The sequence below is a fragment of the Pungitius pungitius genome, chromosome 5 (assembly GCF_949316345.1).
Source record: "Pungitius pungitius chromosome 5, fPunPun2.1, whole genome shotgun sequence".
NCBI classification, from domain to species: domain Eukaryota; kingdom Metazoa; phylum Chordata; class Actinopteri; order Perciformes; family Gasterosteidae; genus Pungitius; species Pungitius pungitius.
The window spans coordinates 17,628,611-17,644,599 of record NC_084904.1 but is presented as its reverse complement, the minus strand read 5'-3'; the positions used below and the strand labels follow the sequence as shown (position 1 = coordinate 17,644,599).

Here is a 15,989-nt window from a genome sequence, read left to right as displayed (position 1 = left end):
AAAGTCGGAACTATGCATTGTGGGAAACGTAGTCGATGAAGCTTCGTCAGCTATGAACGAATATGCCAGGTTTTTAGGGGTTTAATTATACAGTTTATGGTTTGGGATAATACACAGATTAAGCCATCAGCATCTTGACACGGTAGGGTCGTTGTTAAAGATTGTAAAATGTAGACTATATCAATAGATATGTTGATTATTTTACATTTTAAACAATCATTTAGCAATCAATTGTGTGAATGTATAGGTGCATACAAAGTTAATTTTAAGGACAACGTACAGACAAAAATACGTTTATTTGTAGACAAAATATGAACCATAAAACATAATATAAATACAAATGAAAACTGATTCTCAGAATTAGGCCAGTCCTATTTTGTGCTATGAGATTGCAGTTATATTTTTGCCGACAGACTATCCTGCCAATTCAAATCATGTAACAAATATCTAATTTGACCCTGAATTGAAGACTGGCATGCAGTCAGTAAGATATATTTACAAACGGCTCCAAGCAGCTGCATCATAAAACATATTTCCAGTGTTAATTATGTTTAAATGCAGGCCTAAAACCAACATTGTCTGTTGCCTTTTACTGTTGGGTCAATCTTCATCGTCATCACTTGATAATTCCTCTTCCAATTCTTCCCTGTTTCCTCTTGTTAGAGTGCACTTCAGAATAGCTTTCTTTACTTGTTGTTTTTCTTCTACAAATGGAAAAAAAGATTGCAGCAGTCAAATGCCATTTTTCGTTATGTCCATTTTCAGTACACTAAACATTGCAATAAACAATTCAAAAAGTGAAATGCTACTATACATCCTATAAGATTCTAATGCAATACATGATGACTGATAAATAAATAAATTGCATTGAGTTGAGTGTAAATTATATTAGATAGCATAGTTACTTTCCTACCTTCATTTTTACATTTAGGTAGCATACGATGGAGCTGCTGGGTGTTGTATCGGATCAGAAACTTCTGACAGGTTCTAATTGTTCCTATAAAAAAACAAACCTCTTCAATTAGGGTTCAATTCATATTTAGGATTGTCAAAGGGTATGTCTGATTGAGTTTATGATGTATGTGGATGTTTGTATTACCTCCCACATGCAAGCAGTTCAGGAAACATTCAATGTTCTGCCCACGAGTTTCAATACTGGTAATGAAAGGCAATGCAGACCAGAGGAGTTTGTAACATCTTTTAGGGAAACGCAGGAATACTATTCCAGTATGAGCATTCAGGTATTTGACTGAAAAGAGAGAGAAAGAGACGTTAGCGCCCAGTTAATACTGCAATATCCTTACTGAACGGCGTGACTTAATGATTCATGTAATAACAGTATCATTATGAGTTACAGGGCTGGGGGAATGCTTCACATAATCATGTCGAGGCAGCCAAACAACTAATGTTAGGTTTAACCACGGCTCACCAGAGAACCTGATGCTGCAGAGTGCTGCCCCGTAGTCCCCGTGAATGCGAGCCACCGCTGCCTTCACTGACGTAGCAACAGCTCGGTCATCCAGCAGCAACAAGCGGCTCCTGTCCGGAACGATGACTTCGCACAGTAAATACCTACCAACCAAGGGGGGGGAGCGTCAGAAAAAAATAACTTTGGATTCACACAATTTGAACCAACAGCACACGAGGGACACATTTTTTACCTGGACTTCATTCGCACCATCGCGGCTCTTGTTCTTCTTCTGTGGGAACTTCCGTCAAAAGAAAGCGCTCTAGCGCCTGGAGAGTTGCACTAGCGCCAACCGGCGCTGTAGTGTACTGCATGCTATACTCAAAGAAACACAAAGTAGTTTGAGTCAAAATATTGACACCATTTGATGCTTTTTCCCGAACGGAAATGAATAAAGAAGGATACGACCCTTTCATAACAAGTTATGGGTGGCAAGCAAAGGTTTAAAGACCAAACAACATTGTAACAAGAAACGGGAGGTTCTGGGTCTTAAAACATTCACACCCCGTCGGTAACTATGACAATAGCCATCGCTCTTAGCCAATCACAATCTCCATTTCTTGTCTCCATACACGAATAACGCCATCTTGAAATTGCACCCGCAGTTTGTTAAGTCGCTCTTACATTAAAAAACAACAACCTCTCTCCATTGTCGCATCAGTGTCTGGTATGAACGGTTCGCAAAACAAATCGGCACCGACAGTCAGCAAAAGTCAGACGGACGCAGACACCGGTTCAGAGAAGAAAAACAGGGATCGAAAGACAGGTGGAGGAATGCTGAAGAAGCTGAAGTCGAGGCGCAGTCAAACGGATAAGTGGCCTGTGGTCACAGAGGATGAACTGCGGACTCTGGGAAGAGATATTACCCCGGACAATGTCCTGGGTCTCCGGGCAGTCACGGAGGGTACGTTATGTGAATGTTAACTTGGTCCTAATAAAAGTCGTTAAACCGGCTAAACGGGCACCATATTTCCGATGCTAATTGTGGCTAAGTGACGAGTTTTCAGATCAGTTGACCAATGTGTCCATTCAATCTAATGACTGGTCCCTATGTACAATTGTTTAAACGAGTAGCGTTAACGTTAGCATATGTCTCACTAGTTTTTGAGTTGGGTGTCAGAACTCTTAAGCATTAACCAAAAAAGTAGGAGATATCCAGTGGCGTAGCAAGGAATTTGGGCCACCCAGCAGGATTCATTTCAGTGTCCGGGGCCCCCTGTATTAATAGCTTTTTTTCGGGGGGGAATTATTTTTGTATTACAAATGATAGTATTTAACAAATGCTAAATAAATTGAATTCATGTTTCTTTCCACCTATTAAATACCAATTTGTTTACTACAAATCGTTACGTTTTGAGCTGCTTCAAGTCATTTTATCCAATGCTTTTTGGCCCCCTTCTCTTTGGTCTCTTGGAAGCAAAACCATCTCACCCAAGTTGTAACTTACTGCCCCGCTTCAACCATCTGAGTCATCGGAAACCCCTCTACCTCAGTTGCAGCGAATGCTTAATGCCTTCCATTGTTTCTTTGTCCCTTCCCGGACCCGTAAACAATGGCTTTGCTTCCCCTCTCTATCGTGACACTGTTGAAACGCTGGGAGGTTGAGCTATAGCATTACTCACAACTACTGTTGTTCAGGAGCCAGATAATAAATACTGAAACTCTAGTTGCGCATCAAGTGATATCTTGGTTCTCAGATTAAGGATAATCCTTTGTGCTCCAAAATATAAATATTAGCATATACAATATCATATGAAGTACCAATGATTGCAAGTGGTTGCTTAATTGCTGTGAGATTGATCAATGCTTATGTTTGTCTTAAGATGAGCTTTTTTATGTTCCAGACTATCTGTGCAAACCTGAAGACAACGTCTTCAACATTGACTTCACACGTTTCAAAATCAGGGATCTGGAGACTGGAACAGTGCTGTTTGAGATTGCCAAACCTCCTAACAGCAGTAAGTAGCGTGTTACGTCTGTCTCATGAAGATGCAACTATTTACAAAGCTCACAGAGGTGTTTCCCTGGTAGATTTGTTTCCCTCAACAAGACAGGTTTTTCTAGTACGGCCAAAGCTCTGTAAAGTTATTGATTGTCTAGTTACACGTCCTTGCAATGTAGCTGTTCATTTAAACTTGTTTATCTGGTTCATCACTTGGAAGCTAACTCTGTGTAAATTGTGTAGTTCTGAGAAGAATGGATACAGGCACACTGACGCTGTACTTTTAAAGCCCCCAGGTGTGTCACAGTCAACAAAGCCCTGTGTTACCAAGCACGAGAACAGCATTCAGCATCCCAGGGGCATGCTATGTATTGCTCTCACCAGAAATACATTACATAAGAGACCCGAAAGTCCCACAAGAGCCAACATTTAATTTCCATGGCTTAATTATTAGTAACAAATGGATATAAACCTTTTTTTAAGAAAACAAGTGGGGGAAACTTGAATTACTATTGCTCTTACAACCACAATGTAAAATCAGCTTCATCCCAGTTTCTTTTTATATATCTGGTGAATTTTAAGTTCTATATTTTTTGAACAGGCAGGGAATTTAACATCATGTTGAACAATAGCATGTCCTGTGAATATTGGATGCAAGCCAGCTAAACTCCTTTTCTGTAATAGGTCCTGTTGAGGGTGAAGAAGAGAGTGGAGATGTGGACATCACTGCAGGGCGTTTTGTGCGATATCAGTTTACACCAGCCTTCTTAAAACTGTGCACAGTTGGTGCGACGTAAGTAAATTAAGCGTACAATTATATAGTGCATAAACTGAGAGCATATTAATCTGACTTTTACGTTGTCAATTGAATTGTCCTTTTTTATTGTTACTGTTTCTAAACCTTTAGTGTGGAGTTCACAGTGGGCGACCGGCCCATCAACAGCTTCCGTATGATTGAGAGGCATTACTTCCAGGGACGCCTTCTGAAGAACTTTGACTTTGACTTTGGATTTTGCATTCCCGACAGCCGCAACACATGCGAACACATTTATGAGTTCCCACAGCTGCCAGATGACCTCAGTGAGTTCATTTAACTTAGCCGCCAATGTTAATGGCATTGCACGCATTTTTTCTCATAATAATCCATGTTTAAATCTCTCTTTCATCTGCCCTTTCTTTGTTCTTTTCTTCTGTGTTCCTCCAGTTCGCCAAATGGTGGCGCATCCTTATGAGACCAGATCAGACAGTTTCTACTTTGTTGACAACAAACTCATCATGCACAACAAGGCAGACTATGCCTACAATGGTGGTCTGTAAACCCTGAACGGACAATGTTTGCAATACTTTTCAGGAGATTGATTTCCCGCATCACAACCGGCTTTTGGGGGTACTGAAGTATTCTCTCCTTTTTTGGGCATTCCAACAAACTTGACAACATTCTTCAGAACTAACAGACCATCTGCCTTCATACGAAATCAAGGATCCATTCATCAGTACCTCATTGAACCCAGTTTCTTTGACTCCGGGGAATGTTTAGTCAAATATTTCTGTTAAATCTTACTGTAACCTTTTTGTTCTGTTTTTCGGGGTTTGTCATGCGAGTATCATGTTTCGCCTTTAAGTTTCTTGCCGTCTCTGCTGGAAAGGGACATTTTGAGTCAAAGACCTCATATGGCTAAACTATTAGACCTTGTTAGCCATAACATAATTTACTTTAGTATATAGATTTTATCAGTTGATGTTTATTGGAAGCAATTTTGCAAGTGACAATTGTTTCCCGTAAGGAAAAGCGAGCATTAACTAGAATTTTTACAGTATTGTAATTCATAGATTATCATGTAGCTTAAGTTAACATTGTTTGAGTTTCATTCTTTTTTAAATATCTAGTACCAGCTGACATTCATTACAGAGGTTTGTGTTAGATATTTAAATTTTCGTTCTGTTTTCTAAGAAAAGTTAGACCAATTTTATCTTTAATAGGACCTTTTTATTTTGTATTCAAGAATAGCCTGATCTTTTTTTCACTCTGCTAATATATGTTACCGGTTTTTACAACGTAATTGGCAGTCGCCTGGCAATATAGTGTTTGCTCGCGTTGCTTGCGTTATCTTCCATGGCTCAAAGTATTTGATCCTCCCCTTTAACTAATCAAATGTGTAAGCACACGGTTAGAGAATGAATGTTTCTCTTTTCATAGAAGCCCTGCTTTAAGGACCATGTCTGATGAGCCAGTTCCATTCCTCCGATTTTTAACTTTGTAAAGACGTGAATGAAACTCAGCAGTTGTCTGAGAGGATTCTTAAATGGTCGGCATTGCTATTATTATTATCAAGAGATTTAATTCATGTGAAACCACTGAAATAGTCTAAAGGTTATTTTCATATGCTACAAAAACTGTACATTGTAACATTATTCCATGTGCCTTATTTCCAGGTATTTTTATTTTTGGGGGGGTTCTATGTAAGAGCCCTGCATCATCCATCTGTATGTCTGAAGGAAAAGAGAAAACAATATTGCGGTTATTGCAATTATGACTGTTTTGAAACTTACTCTTATTACGCCTATATTTGAAATTTGTTGAAAAGCCGTGACAAACCATTATGTGGACACATTTATAACTCCAATAATTGTGCTATCAGGGAGCTGTAGCCTTCATTCCATGATGCTAGATGACCTCTTTTTTTGTTTTAATCATTTGGATTAAAAGGCCGTAGGCCGACTGTTGCTTAGCAGCACAAGTGTTGTAAGAGCTAGAAAGACTGTGCATTGCTTTGCCATACAGTATCAGTGGTAGTAAAATGAGATCTAAGAGCCTTGAGAAGTGGCTGCACTAAAAGAATACTTGGCTGAGCAAAACATGGATTCATTCTGTAACCTGTTCCTAAGACTTTTTTATTCATTGGCTAATTTTATTTTCGCAAAGTATATAAAACTAGTAAATAGAAATACAGTGAAATCATAAGAAAATTATCAGGGATTTGGGGGCTTTTGTATCTTCCAGCTGAATGGTTACTATGGCTTTGTGACTCATGATTTGATTAAGTGGCCTTTTTATAGACTTTGTATTAGAAATGTAAACTGGGGAATCTATTATATTCTTCATGTTTTTGGAGATGTTTGACTTTGTCCAAGAATGTGACGATTTGAATAGAATTACCATGACTTCCATTCTGATCTGGCCTTGTTCAAAGTTTGTATGACGACAGTGATAAATAAAAGCTGAGTGAAAACCTTCGTTTCTGAGCACGATTCCCCTGGTCGAACAGACTACATTACCCAGAATCCCCAGCTCATAACAGACGTGCTCAGCGGCACATGCGTTATCATGGCGGCCACAGCGAAAAACATGGCTGGTGTTTCCGATGATTCCAGCAGTAGTGATGATGATGAAGTGATGAAACGATGTAAAGAGGCGGTCTGGGAGACACGAAGTGACACAAAGAAAGGTGAACGTTAAACTGTAGTTTTAGTAGTAAGACACCGGGCGAATGTTTCGGTGCAGACGGATGAACAAGTGGAAGTGCCTGGAGCCTAGTGAGAGGTCCCTTAGATGAAAAACGTGCTAGTTGTAATTAAACATTACATAGCTGTTAAAAATATTCAATTCTTCATTGGACATCAGAGCTTGTTAGCTTGCTTTAATCCCGCAGCCGGTAGTCTTTTTTTTTAACCATCGCCACCAACAACTGAGCTAATACTTTTGGTAATTTAATTTGGTAAATGTGTGTTTGTTTCAGATGGGGAGATTAAGGTGCAACAGTCAAAGCGGTAAGCCTATTTGTCAACACATCGTTTATCTATAAATTATTATTAGGAAGGAAGAAAAGTTAAAGTTAGCAGTGCAATGTCTGTAGAAGTAGCCTACAAAACTCGTTTCTATCATTCCTTCATTTAAGAAACTTTAGTGAAAGTATTCCAGATATTGCATGCGCAGGATAACTTCATATCAAGGGCAATATCAGCCTTGCATGCACACATTTGAATATCTGTTCACCAGTTTTGTTGTGGCTGACCACGAACACGACGGCAACGAGCTCCAGGTCAGCGAGGGGTTTCGGACACACGTTGCTACTAAGCTGGGGCATCTTCTTGAGGGGTACGTGTAGCTCGACTTGCGTACTTCGAAGTTCGTAATGCAATGATCTCCTGTCACAGTGAGCAAAAGATGCACATGCTTTTACAACGTGCCTCTCTGTCAGTTCCATTGCAGAAATGTATACTGAAAATGCATCCTGTGTGGAACCCAAAATATGTGATGATGATGATGCAGAAGGTGACGTTTCTCTTTCTCTATTTTGGTACCCGCTGCTTTTATTGGATTTGCATCATCTTCTCCTTACATTTATAACTATTTTGTTGCCTTTTTTTTTAGGATTTCGTCTGTTTTCTACGTCCGTACCGGGACAGGCAGCCGATGATCCTCCGGCCCCTGTGAGGCGTCGTCGCGTTCCCAGCTCAAGGTTTTTCATTATTTTGTTTTTAAAGAACCTCATAAGTTTGCGTAGTTCTTAACGTTCTTCGTCCTTTGTTCACAGTGACAGCGACAGTGAGATGGAAACGAGGCTGAGGGAGGCAGCGGTGTCTGTCAAAGATCTCGTATCCCAATCAGCACTGCTCGCTACGACCTTCACTCCCTCAGCAGAACCTCCCGGCTCAGAGAAAAAGAGGAAAGTGGCAGAGGAAGAGGAAGAGGAGAGCCATGTTGGTGTAGTGAAGAAGAAGAAGCGGAAGAAAAAGAGAAAGCCGACTCAAGAAGGGAACGAGCAGGTGGACTTAGCAAGTCCTCCTCACAGTGCGCAAAGGAACGGAGAGCAGGAGGACACACGGGTCAAAGTCAAACGGAAAAAGAAAAAGAAGCAAAGAGAAATACACACAGACGAACTGAACTAATGACGAATCTCTTGCTGTTTTGGGATGTTAGTTTGTAACCCAGTCTGTGAAGCTTGAAGATATATTCCCCCCCGCAAAAAAAAAATGGATTCATGTCTTATGAATCTGTGTGTACATGACCGCAATAGTGTGTCTTTTCAAGAAACCCTTTGTGTTTCCATCGCTGGTCGTTATTCTTGAAATAATCTTTTGTCATGAAAACATTGCCCATTTAATGAAGGGGAAAAGGCATTTCAGGGCTGTGACAAAATCAATGCAGGTAACATGCCATTTAAAGTTTCAAATCAATGCACAGTTGTTCTTGAGGTTACCAAACATTTTAATAAAAATACATTTTGGCGTTGATTTTTCAGTTTATTGTATCAAAAGTGATTCTTCTCTAATGCCATTTCTTGTTCGTACATTGGAGTTTCAGAGAGCCTTTGCAACATGACTCCAGGCTTTTCTGGTAATTTACACCAGAGGTAGCTGTGCATCCAAAACACAAAGTCCAACTGACTGCCAGGGAGGAGACGCTCAGCTGCCAGAGCACTTCTACTGAGCAGTAGAGACCATTTGTGTGGGGATGTAGGCGCCGATGTCTGTTGGTGACGGTGTCAGCAGGTGAGATTGATGACTCTCCGTCGACTGAGAGGCAGGGTACAGCTCCAGCCTGTCGGAGGAAGCTGTTGACACAAAATCATTTAAAATAAGCTGTTGCCAGAAAGAAAACGATTAGCTTCCTTCCAGCACAGGAACCAAAGGCAGTTTTATATAGTTATGATGAGGTACGAGGCAACTTCCATCACCACTGATGGAAGAACAAATTATGACTACAATCGTTTCATCCGTCTATCTGAAGAAGTGTGGAATGAAAGAGACAATTTGTGGTTCAACAGGCTGTTGTGTGCCGCACTTTTTCTTGGCGGAGATCAGTGACTTTCTGGAGTCTTGTAGTCACCATGGGGTTGCTAGGCAACTAGCTGAACTCGACCGGCTGCTGATTCCAGCTTCAGATTGATCTTCCCGTCTAACTATTAAAAAGGAAGCAAATTTCCCCAAATAGAACAACTTATTTTGACATTTCCATGAGCACTTTGTGGAGCTATGTGATAAAAATTTTAATGAGTTCAGTTTGACTGTGTCAAGCTGGAAGGTCAAACATCAACTGTAGATAGGAAGCCCCTTTTGAAATTAGCTGAACAGAAAATATGTAGATGTTTAGGAGTAAACCCATATATAAAGCTGTGTACCTGGCACAGGTGTGTGCGACTGCAGGTGTAGGGAGTCGTCTTCTAAAGGTGATCCCCTCTCTTCCTCGGGATCCGCTGTGAGAATCTACCGCGAGGAAAAAAAAAATGGCTGTTTTTACGGGATGTTTCCTTTTCCAACAGATCAACCCGCCCCGTCACAGTCTGCTACCTGTCTGACGGCGGTGAGGCTGGTCAGGGCCCCCAGGCTGCTGCTGTCTGTGATGACCATGGCCTGAGACAGCAGACTGGACGTGTGGTACTGAGGCGAATCCGACTTGTTGTACACTGTAACGAGGAGCAGAGGAGTGAGTCCTTCACTCGGCGGAACACGTTTAACGCTCGTTGCCGGTTTGCCGCTGCGGCCTTACTGTGACACGGCAGCTGCGTCATGGTCGCCATGAAGGGACTGGCCCCCATGTGGCTCTGCAGGTGGTGTGACAGCGGCTGCTGGGGAGAGCCGTGAAGCTGCTGCTGGAAAGAGATCGGCTGCAGGGTGGTGAAGCTTCCCCCGACGTTGTTGATGACGGGCACGGCCTGAGGCTGCGTGGAGGCCAAACCTGTCGACGGCGACAGTTGTTCATTTTTATTCTTTGCGGAGACGAGAGAGTAAACTAGCGACGGCTGGACGTTACCGATGAGAAGCGAGGACTCCCCGATGCTCATGACGCCGGGCAGCGAGGCCATGATGAGGCCCTGCGAGGATGCAGGGGAGGCCGACAGGCTGTGCAGCGAGGTCAGAGTGCTTACTGGGGGCAGCGGGCCACCGCTGGACACCTGAGAACGGAGGGCGGTTACGAGGGCGGCAGTGCGCACAGGTAGCCTACATTAAAAAACTCGGGCTGGCTCACCAGCTTGGGGTTGTGTGTCTCGAGGAGTGTGTGGCTGGGCTCCAGCTGGATGGGGCTGACCATCAGGTGACCCACCCTGTCCCCCAAGCTTCCCCTCGCCGAGCTCAGGGTGTCGCACAGGATCTGCTGGCTGTATTTGACACCTGGAAAAAAAGAAGTCAGGCCTCGCAACACTGACCGGGTTCATGTTTTACAAATGCGTACATCAAGACAGACGCATTGGTTGACGGCTGCAACGTGCAGCATGAGAGCAACGGGGAGACAGAAGCACTTTCTGAACCAGTAGAGTCAACAAGTCTACAAGAGTGCGCTGGTTATTGTTATTGTGGCATCTTGAGATCCAGGCATAGGCAAGTTCAACTTTGTCTCCCCCCTGCAGGTTTTCATTGAACTCTCGAGTTTCAATTCCTGAGCCCCCCCCCCCCCCCCCCCCGAGCCTGCCTGAACATTGTGAGGGCATTACCGTGCTCAGGACTCGGTGGGAGGTTGTGGTGAGAAGAGGAGGTGGATTGGTTGCTGAAAGGCGTGTCCAGAGCCAGTTTGTGACGGAACGCCTCCTCTTTCCGGCGGTTGGCGAACCAGTTGTACACCCGGACCTCGGTAACCAGGTTGGAGCCGAGGCCGGCAAGCTGAGACGGAGACACCCCCCTCTGGTGACACTCTGCCCTGAGGGACAAAGAGCACTCTGATACATGCGTGCCTTTCTACATTCTAATGGTGAGACTGAAGCCTATTGCAAAGTCAGAGATGCTCTCTCCGAACCGACCAATCGCATTCTTGTAGTACACAAGTGTGGTATCACAGAGGCTTTTCGTAGTATTATGATGAGGCAAGTTGACCAAAAACAACATTGTATGAATTGTCAGCCTCAACTAAAAAATGTTTGACCTGATGACGAGGCGGATGGGGCATGAAGCATCACTCTGGTTACTCCCTGCTCGACGTAGCCACTAAAATATGGAAATCCCCCCACACTTTACACCACAATACGCAGCCCCAGTCTTTGATAGGAGGCGGGATGAGTCCGTGTGTTCATGTTCTGACCCCACAGTCTGACAGTCCTTCATCAGACCGTGTTTCTGCCCAATCTTCTATACTCATGTACCACCGGTCTCAGTTTTCTGTTGTTAGCTGTCAGGAGTGGCAACTATGTGAGTTAGGTGTGTTTCTATGGGTTTTCAAACCATGAAGCATGAAAGGCATCGCTGTGCCTCACCTGTTACAATCCTCAACTAAACCTTCTCTCTCCTCTTTGCTGGGGTTCTTCTGGCGATCATAGGCGTGGAAGAGGATCTGCAGGGATGCTGGACCCCATTTGAACCGGTTCCTCCGTCCCTTCCTGGTCTCTTCTCCATGCTCCTCTGCAGATCCAAGGCCATGTTTTGCGTTGGTAAATTCTGAAAAGGAATAGTCCTTTTTTTTACCCCTTATTTACAACTCTTTCACGCCGATTTAGAGATTTGATATTTGATGTATGCTTGAAAGCAGCTGCTTGTGTACTCACGCTGGCTGATCTCGCACTGCTTCTTGACGTACCAGGTGTACAGAGAGGCTCTCTTCTGGTTCTTCATGGGCGTGCCTTTGTTGAGGTGCTGGGAGAGATGGGACTGGTTGAGTCCCGTGGACTCCACCACCTCTCTCTGAGGCAGGTTGTGCTGCTGCATGTAGCTTTTCACAATTTTAGCTACGTGCCACGGGTCCTCCCTATTAGACAAAGACATCATTATTTCATCACACTGCCCACCTCTAACATGTGTGTGCTTTCTGTTTATATCTGAATCATATCAACATCAGAACCATTTATGGCCAAAGTATCTCCGTTGGACATACAGAGGAACAAGCCATGGCAGATGGTGCATAAAATTGGACAATGACACAAACACAGTGCAGGTTTAAACGGTTTCTATAAAAGTGCTTAACCGTATGCCACAACATTAGACATCAAGATGGCCACTGAGGGGGAAGTAGATAGTGGCTTATTGACAGAGAGAGATAAGGGAAAGCACAAAAGGGCAAAGTCCAGCTCTTTGAGTTCCGTGGAGGGGAAAAACTGTGAAAGGTTTATGAAGCCTTGTTTAACACTTTCTAACTGGGAACATTCAATACACACACACTTTTGAAACACTGACTTTACCAGATTTTATTTCAGAGACAGTAAAGCTAGGTATATTTTAAACAGGCACTTAGCGAGTATTTTAATCCCTTTTAAAAAGACTCAGTACATGTGAGCAAAGTATTCCAAATAACAGAAAATAGGGTGTACAGAGTTGTAGAAATACAACTCCTGCCTTATGTACACATAGACAAGACCAACCCCACTCCATTAATCTTCACCTATGCATGTAGCTTATTTATCAAGAAATGGCCACAGAATAATGATGGTGGTGGGTAATTAGTAACTAGCAAGGAGGAACCCTTTTTAAATTCCCCTCAGAGGCCAGATTGCAGCGAGAGAGAGGCAGACAGAGAAGCAGGAGAAGGAGGGAAGATTTGGTGGGGAGAGGGTTCACTTAAGAAGAAAACAGACAAAGAAGGGCATGTTATCAGGTAAACTGTTCCTTAGTTGGGATATAGAGAGGGTGAAAGAGAAAAGAGGGGGGTAAGCGAAATACAGCATGGATGCATTTTGGAAGTTTACCCGATCAGGTCCAACACAGGCACAAACCAATGGCTGCGATGGATTTGGCAGTTATTGAGAATTAGACGTATCTTGATGTTGCCACGGAGCTTTCGGGACAGACAGCGCTGGGAGTGTACTTACTGCAATAGCCGGTCCACTTCAGCCCTCAGTTTGGCCGCCTCCTCCGGGAGAAGCTTTTCTAACTCTCGGAATATTGGCGGTGGGAAATCCATTTCTCCTTCCTCGGAGCTCTCTCCATCCCCCCTCTCTCCTCTCTCGGCGCCTGCACTCGCCCTGTCTCGCTCCAGCTCTCCTATGGCTTGAACCAGGATGTCCCGGGACAGTCCAGATCCCAGCAGGGCCCAGATCAGCTGCTCCTGAAGTGCGGTCAAACGGCTCGGATTCGCCATGGCCGCTCCGGCCCTCTCCTCGAGCCTCTCTTCCATTACGCTGATACCTTACCTCACCTCCGCTTTGCAAACAAACACAGCTCTCATGTGCACTGGCTCATTCAAGCCAGACAGGCAGCGATGGGCCTCATTTGTATTTGCAGTCTCTCTTTAGCTTAAAAGAACAGATACTTTTATTTTTCCTGGGTTGGATTGTCTCCCAATGCTCCCTGAGCTGCCTGGTTTCAGCTCTCCACCTGCTGTTTTGCTATCAAAGGTTAATTTTCTTTTTTTTTAACCTTCCTCTTCACCCCCTCCTCCTTACATGCATCCTGTGAACTTTGTCCCCACTCCCTCAGTCCCCAACACTGACCAAAGTGCAATTTATGAACAATAAATTGTTGAGGCGATGTAACAGAAGCATGCAGCGCTGCAGAGTCAACAAATAGAAGACAAGTAGAGACAACTTAACAGAAAAGTGTTGTTGGGTATTTATGCACTTAGATATATATATATATATTTTAATGTTACAGCCAAACTGACTCTCAGGACACATTTAGAGGAGCTCCCATGAACATTTCGTTTAAGTTACAGGATTCCAGATTTTAATGTTGAAGCATGTAGTTATAAATGTCACAATAAAGGCTCGGAAACAACATTACATTTGCTGAGTTGAAACTGGATCCGTCCCACGCGCCACTAGAGAGCGCTGCTGCGTCAGGCTTCCATCTGACCGGCCCCGGGTTCATGACACCAGAGTTACCAAAGCTAGAGGCTGCTATGTGCACACAGTATTCCTTCAATCACTTGGTCAGAGAACAGCATTGACAAGCTGGTTAAAATCTGCATCACATCGTTTGGTTTTATTTTGTACGTGTGCATATTTATTTGTGTGTGCACGTTGGCATGTGTGTGCAATGCATAATGATGTGCAACATGATGTGCTGAAAGAAGTTCACAGATCCTTTGCTTTGGTAAAATGTATATGATGTATGTAATCTTAAGTAAAAATATTATCAGCAAGAGTCAATTAGTAGTAAATGTATATGACATATTATCATATTTTTTATTGTGTGTATAAATTCGTGTGAATTGGGTGTTGTTCTTGTCTATGGATGAAGTCTCTATTAACTACTTTATATGCAGTCGGGTAGTTAAGGCGAGTTGTTTCCATCCTAAAGGTCAGGCCATGTAAATAAGGGCAGCTGTTTGATTAGTCTAATAGCAAAGAAGAAATTTAAAAAGCGCTGTGACATAAAACTGTACCGAAATGTTTTGAGCATCTGTTTGAGCTCTTTAGGTCTCAAACCGTGTGAGAAATTTACAGATAAAATTCCTCCTTCGATGAAACTGACCACCACCTGAAAAGTGGCGAGAGGCTCCAAATACTTATTACAAGGAGTCACAAGCTAAAGGGAAGAATAAACTACCACCGTGTTATTACTTTACGCCCCATTTGCTCACCTGTTGATATGATAACCATGTTTATATCACTGGTTTGACCATGTCATACCACTGCTGTCAATGAGGACATATTTCCTTTCCTTCACTGGTTTGAAGAACCAGTGAAGGAAAGGTCTAAATGTCAGAGTGCAGATCTATTTTCTGCAGTTTGGGTCGTTTATTGTTTTTAATGACCGTCCTTTAAAAGACTGCGAGCATGTTGATTTCCATTTCTTTCAGCTTCTCTCTAAACTCTGAACTTCTCCTGTGACTGTTTACACAGACTTCTACCAATCAGACTTCTTGATTTGCCAATTAATGATCCCTTTGTCTTTGAGCCCCCTTCTTGTTTTTTTTCTCAAAGAAAGTTGGCAGGAATGATAAGTTGGAAGTGGACGGGAAAGGAAAGAGGGCAAACTGAAAGGGAGGAAACCTTTGAGAGTTAATGTAGTCCTTTATCTTTTCTCTCTCTTTGAGTGTAAAACGCTCACTTTCTCTGCCTGGTTACCTTAGACCATTCTCAGGTTCAGCCTATCAGCACCTTTTTGTGTAGAGCTCTTGTTACCCCACCCCACCCTTGGGAAGATGGCATTATACTGTATTTGGAAGGGTAACAGAGCTCCCTCTATCTCCCTGAGACATGCCGCTGACCTGTAATTAAGTCCCATTGTACTATTCAGAGAAAACTCTTCACCAAAACGGACAGAGGGCAATGTGTGTGTATTTCCAACAGCTAAGATACGGCTGTGACTAATGCCCCTCCACACAAGCTGGGTTTATCGAAATGGACCACATGCAGCACACACCAAGTGCTCGCATTTTCCCTCCCCGGAGAACTCAAAGCTATGTTGATTGATAATGAGATACAATCCACAGTGTCCATGTCTCATTAGTGAGCTATTGCTGGCTGTCTCTTCCTGTTTTCTCAATTCTAGCTCTCTCTGTCGTCCTCTGCCTCAGCCGAAAGCCCCCCCCCCCCTTCAACACCAAACCCCATCCCCACCGTTCGACCGCATTGATCATGCATGCAGAAATTTAACACACCCCTTAATTCCTGTCCAAATAGCCCCTGTCCAAGCTCCAGAACTTTGTCTTCTCAACTATGGAGGATAAAATGTTCCCGGCAGGACACTGGCCGCAGTGCTGAGCGTGGATGG

The 15,989-nt window shown here is 43.3% G+C and overlaps 4 protein-coding genes across 5 annotated transcripts; 2 read left to right on the top strand and 2 right to left on the bottom strand.

Moving 5' to 3' along the window:
* Positions 1-53: 53 nt before the first annotated feature.
* pop5 (POP5 homolog, ribonuclease P/MRP subunit) lies at positions 54-1,918 on the bottom strand. Its single transcript, XM_037481362.2, has 5 exons — positions 1,662-1,918; positions 1,430-1,572; positions 1,100-1,249; positions 914-997; positions 54-704 (listed from the first exon to the last, which is right to left on the bottom strand). Exons 1-5 carry the CDS (start codon positions 1,679-1,681, stop codon positions 601-603), a joined length of 501 nt encoding a protein of 166 aa, XP_037337259.2. The 5' UTR covers positions 1,682-1,918; the 3' UTR covers positions 54-600.
* Positions 1,919-2,024: 106 nt separating this feature from the next.
* On the top strand, positions 2,025-6,644 carry unc119.1 (unc-119 homolog 1). The gene is made up of 5 exons (XM_037481361.2): positions 2,025-2,372; positions 3,313-3,426; positions 4,095-4,203; positions 4,318-4,490; positions 4,615-6,644. Exons 1-5 carry the CDS (start codon positions 2,138-2,140, stop codon positions 4,725-4,727), a joined length of 744 nt encoding a protein of 247 aa, XP_037337258.1. The 5' UTR covers positions 2,025-2,137; the 3' UTR covers positions 4,728-6,644.
* c5h12orf43 (chromosome 5 C12orf43 homolog) lies at positions 5,627-8,450 on the top strand. The gene is made up of 7 exons (XM_037481360.2): positions 5,627-5,641; positions 6,655-6,856; positions 7,148-7,178; positions 7,408-7,506; positions 7,610-7,683; positions 7,783-7,870; positions 7,946-8,450. Exons 1-7 carry the CDS (start codon positions 5,627-5,629, stop codon positions 8,298-8,300), a joined length of 864 nt encoding a protein of 287 aa, XP_037337257.2. The 3' UTR covers positions 8,301-8,450.
* Positions 8,451-8,820: 370 nt separating this feature from the next.
* Positions 8,821-14,296, bottom strand: hnf1a (HNF1 homeobox a). Of its 2 annotated transcripts, none has more exons than XM_037481357.2 (10): positions 13,142-14,296; positions 11,885-12,084; positions 11,597-11,777; positions 10,844-11,046; positions 10,381-10,553; positions 10,165-10,306; positions 9,901-10,089; positions 9,702-9,817; positions 9,533-9,617; positions 8,821-8,965 (listed from the first exon to the last, which is right to left on the bottom strand). In XM_037481357.2, the coding sequence occupies exons 1-10, from the start codon at positions 13,444-13,446 to the stop codon at positions 8,835-8,837; spliced, it is 1,725 nt and encodes a 574-aa protein (XP_037337254.2). In that variant the 5' UTR covers positions 13,447-14,296; the 3' UTR covers positions 8,821-8,834. The 2 variants fall into 2 exon arrangements, with proteins under 2 accessions (XP_037337254.2, XP_037337255.2); XM_037481358.2 differs by having other exon boundaries at positions 10,381-10,523; positions 13,142-14,294.
* Positions 14,297-15,989: the final 1,693 nt, after the last annotated feature.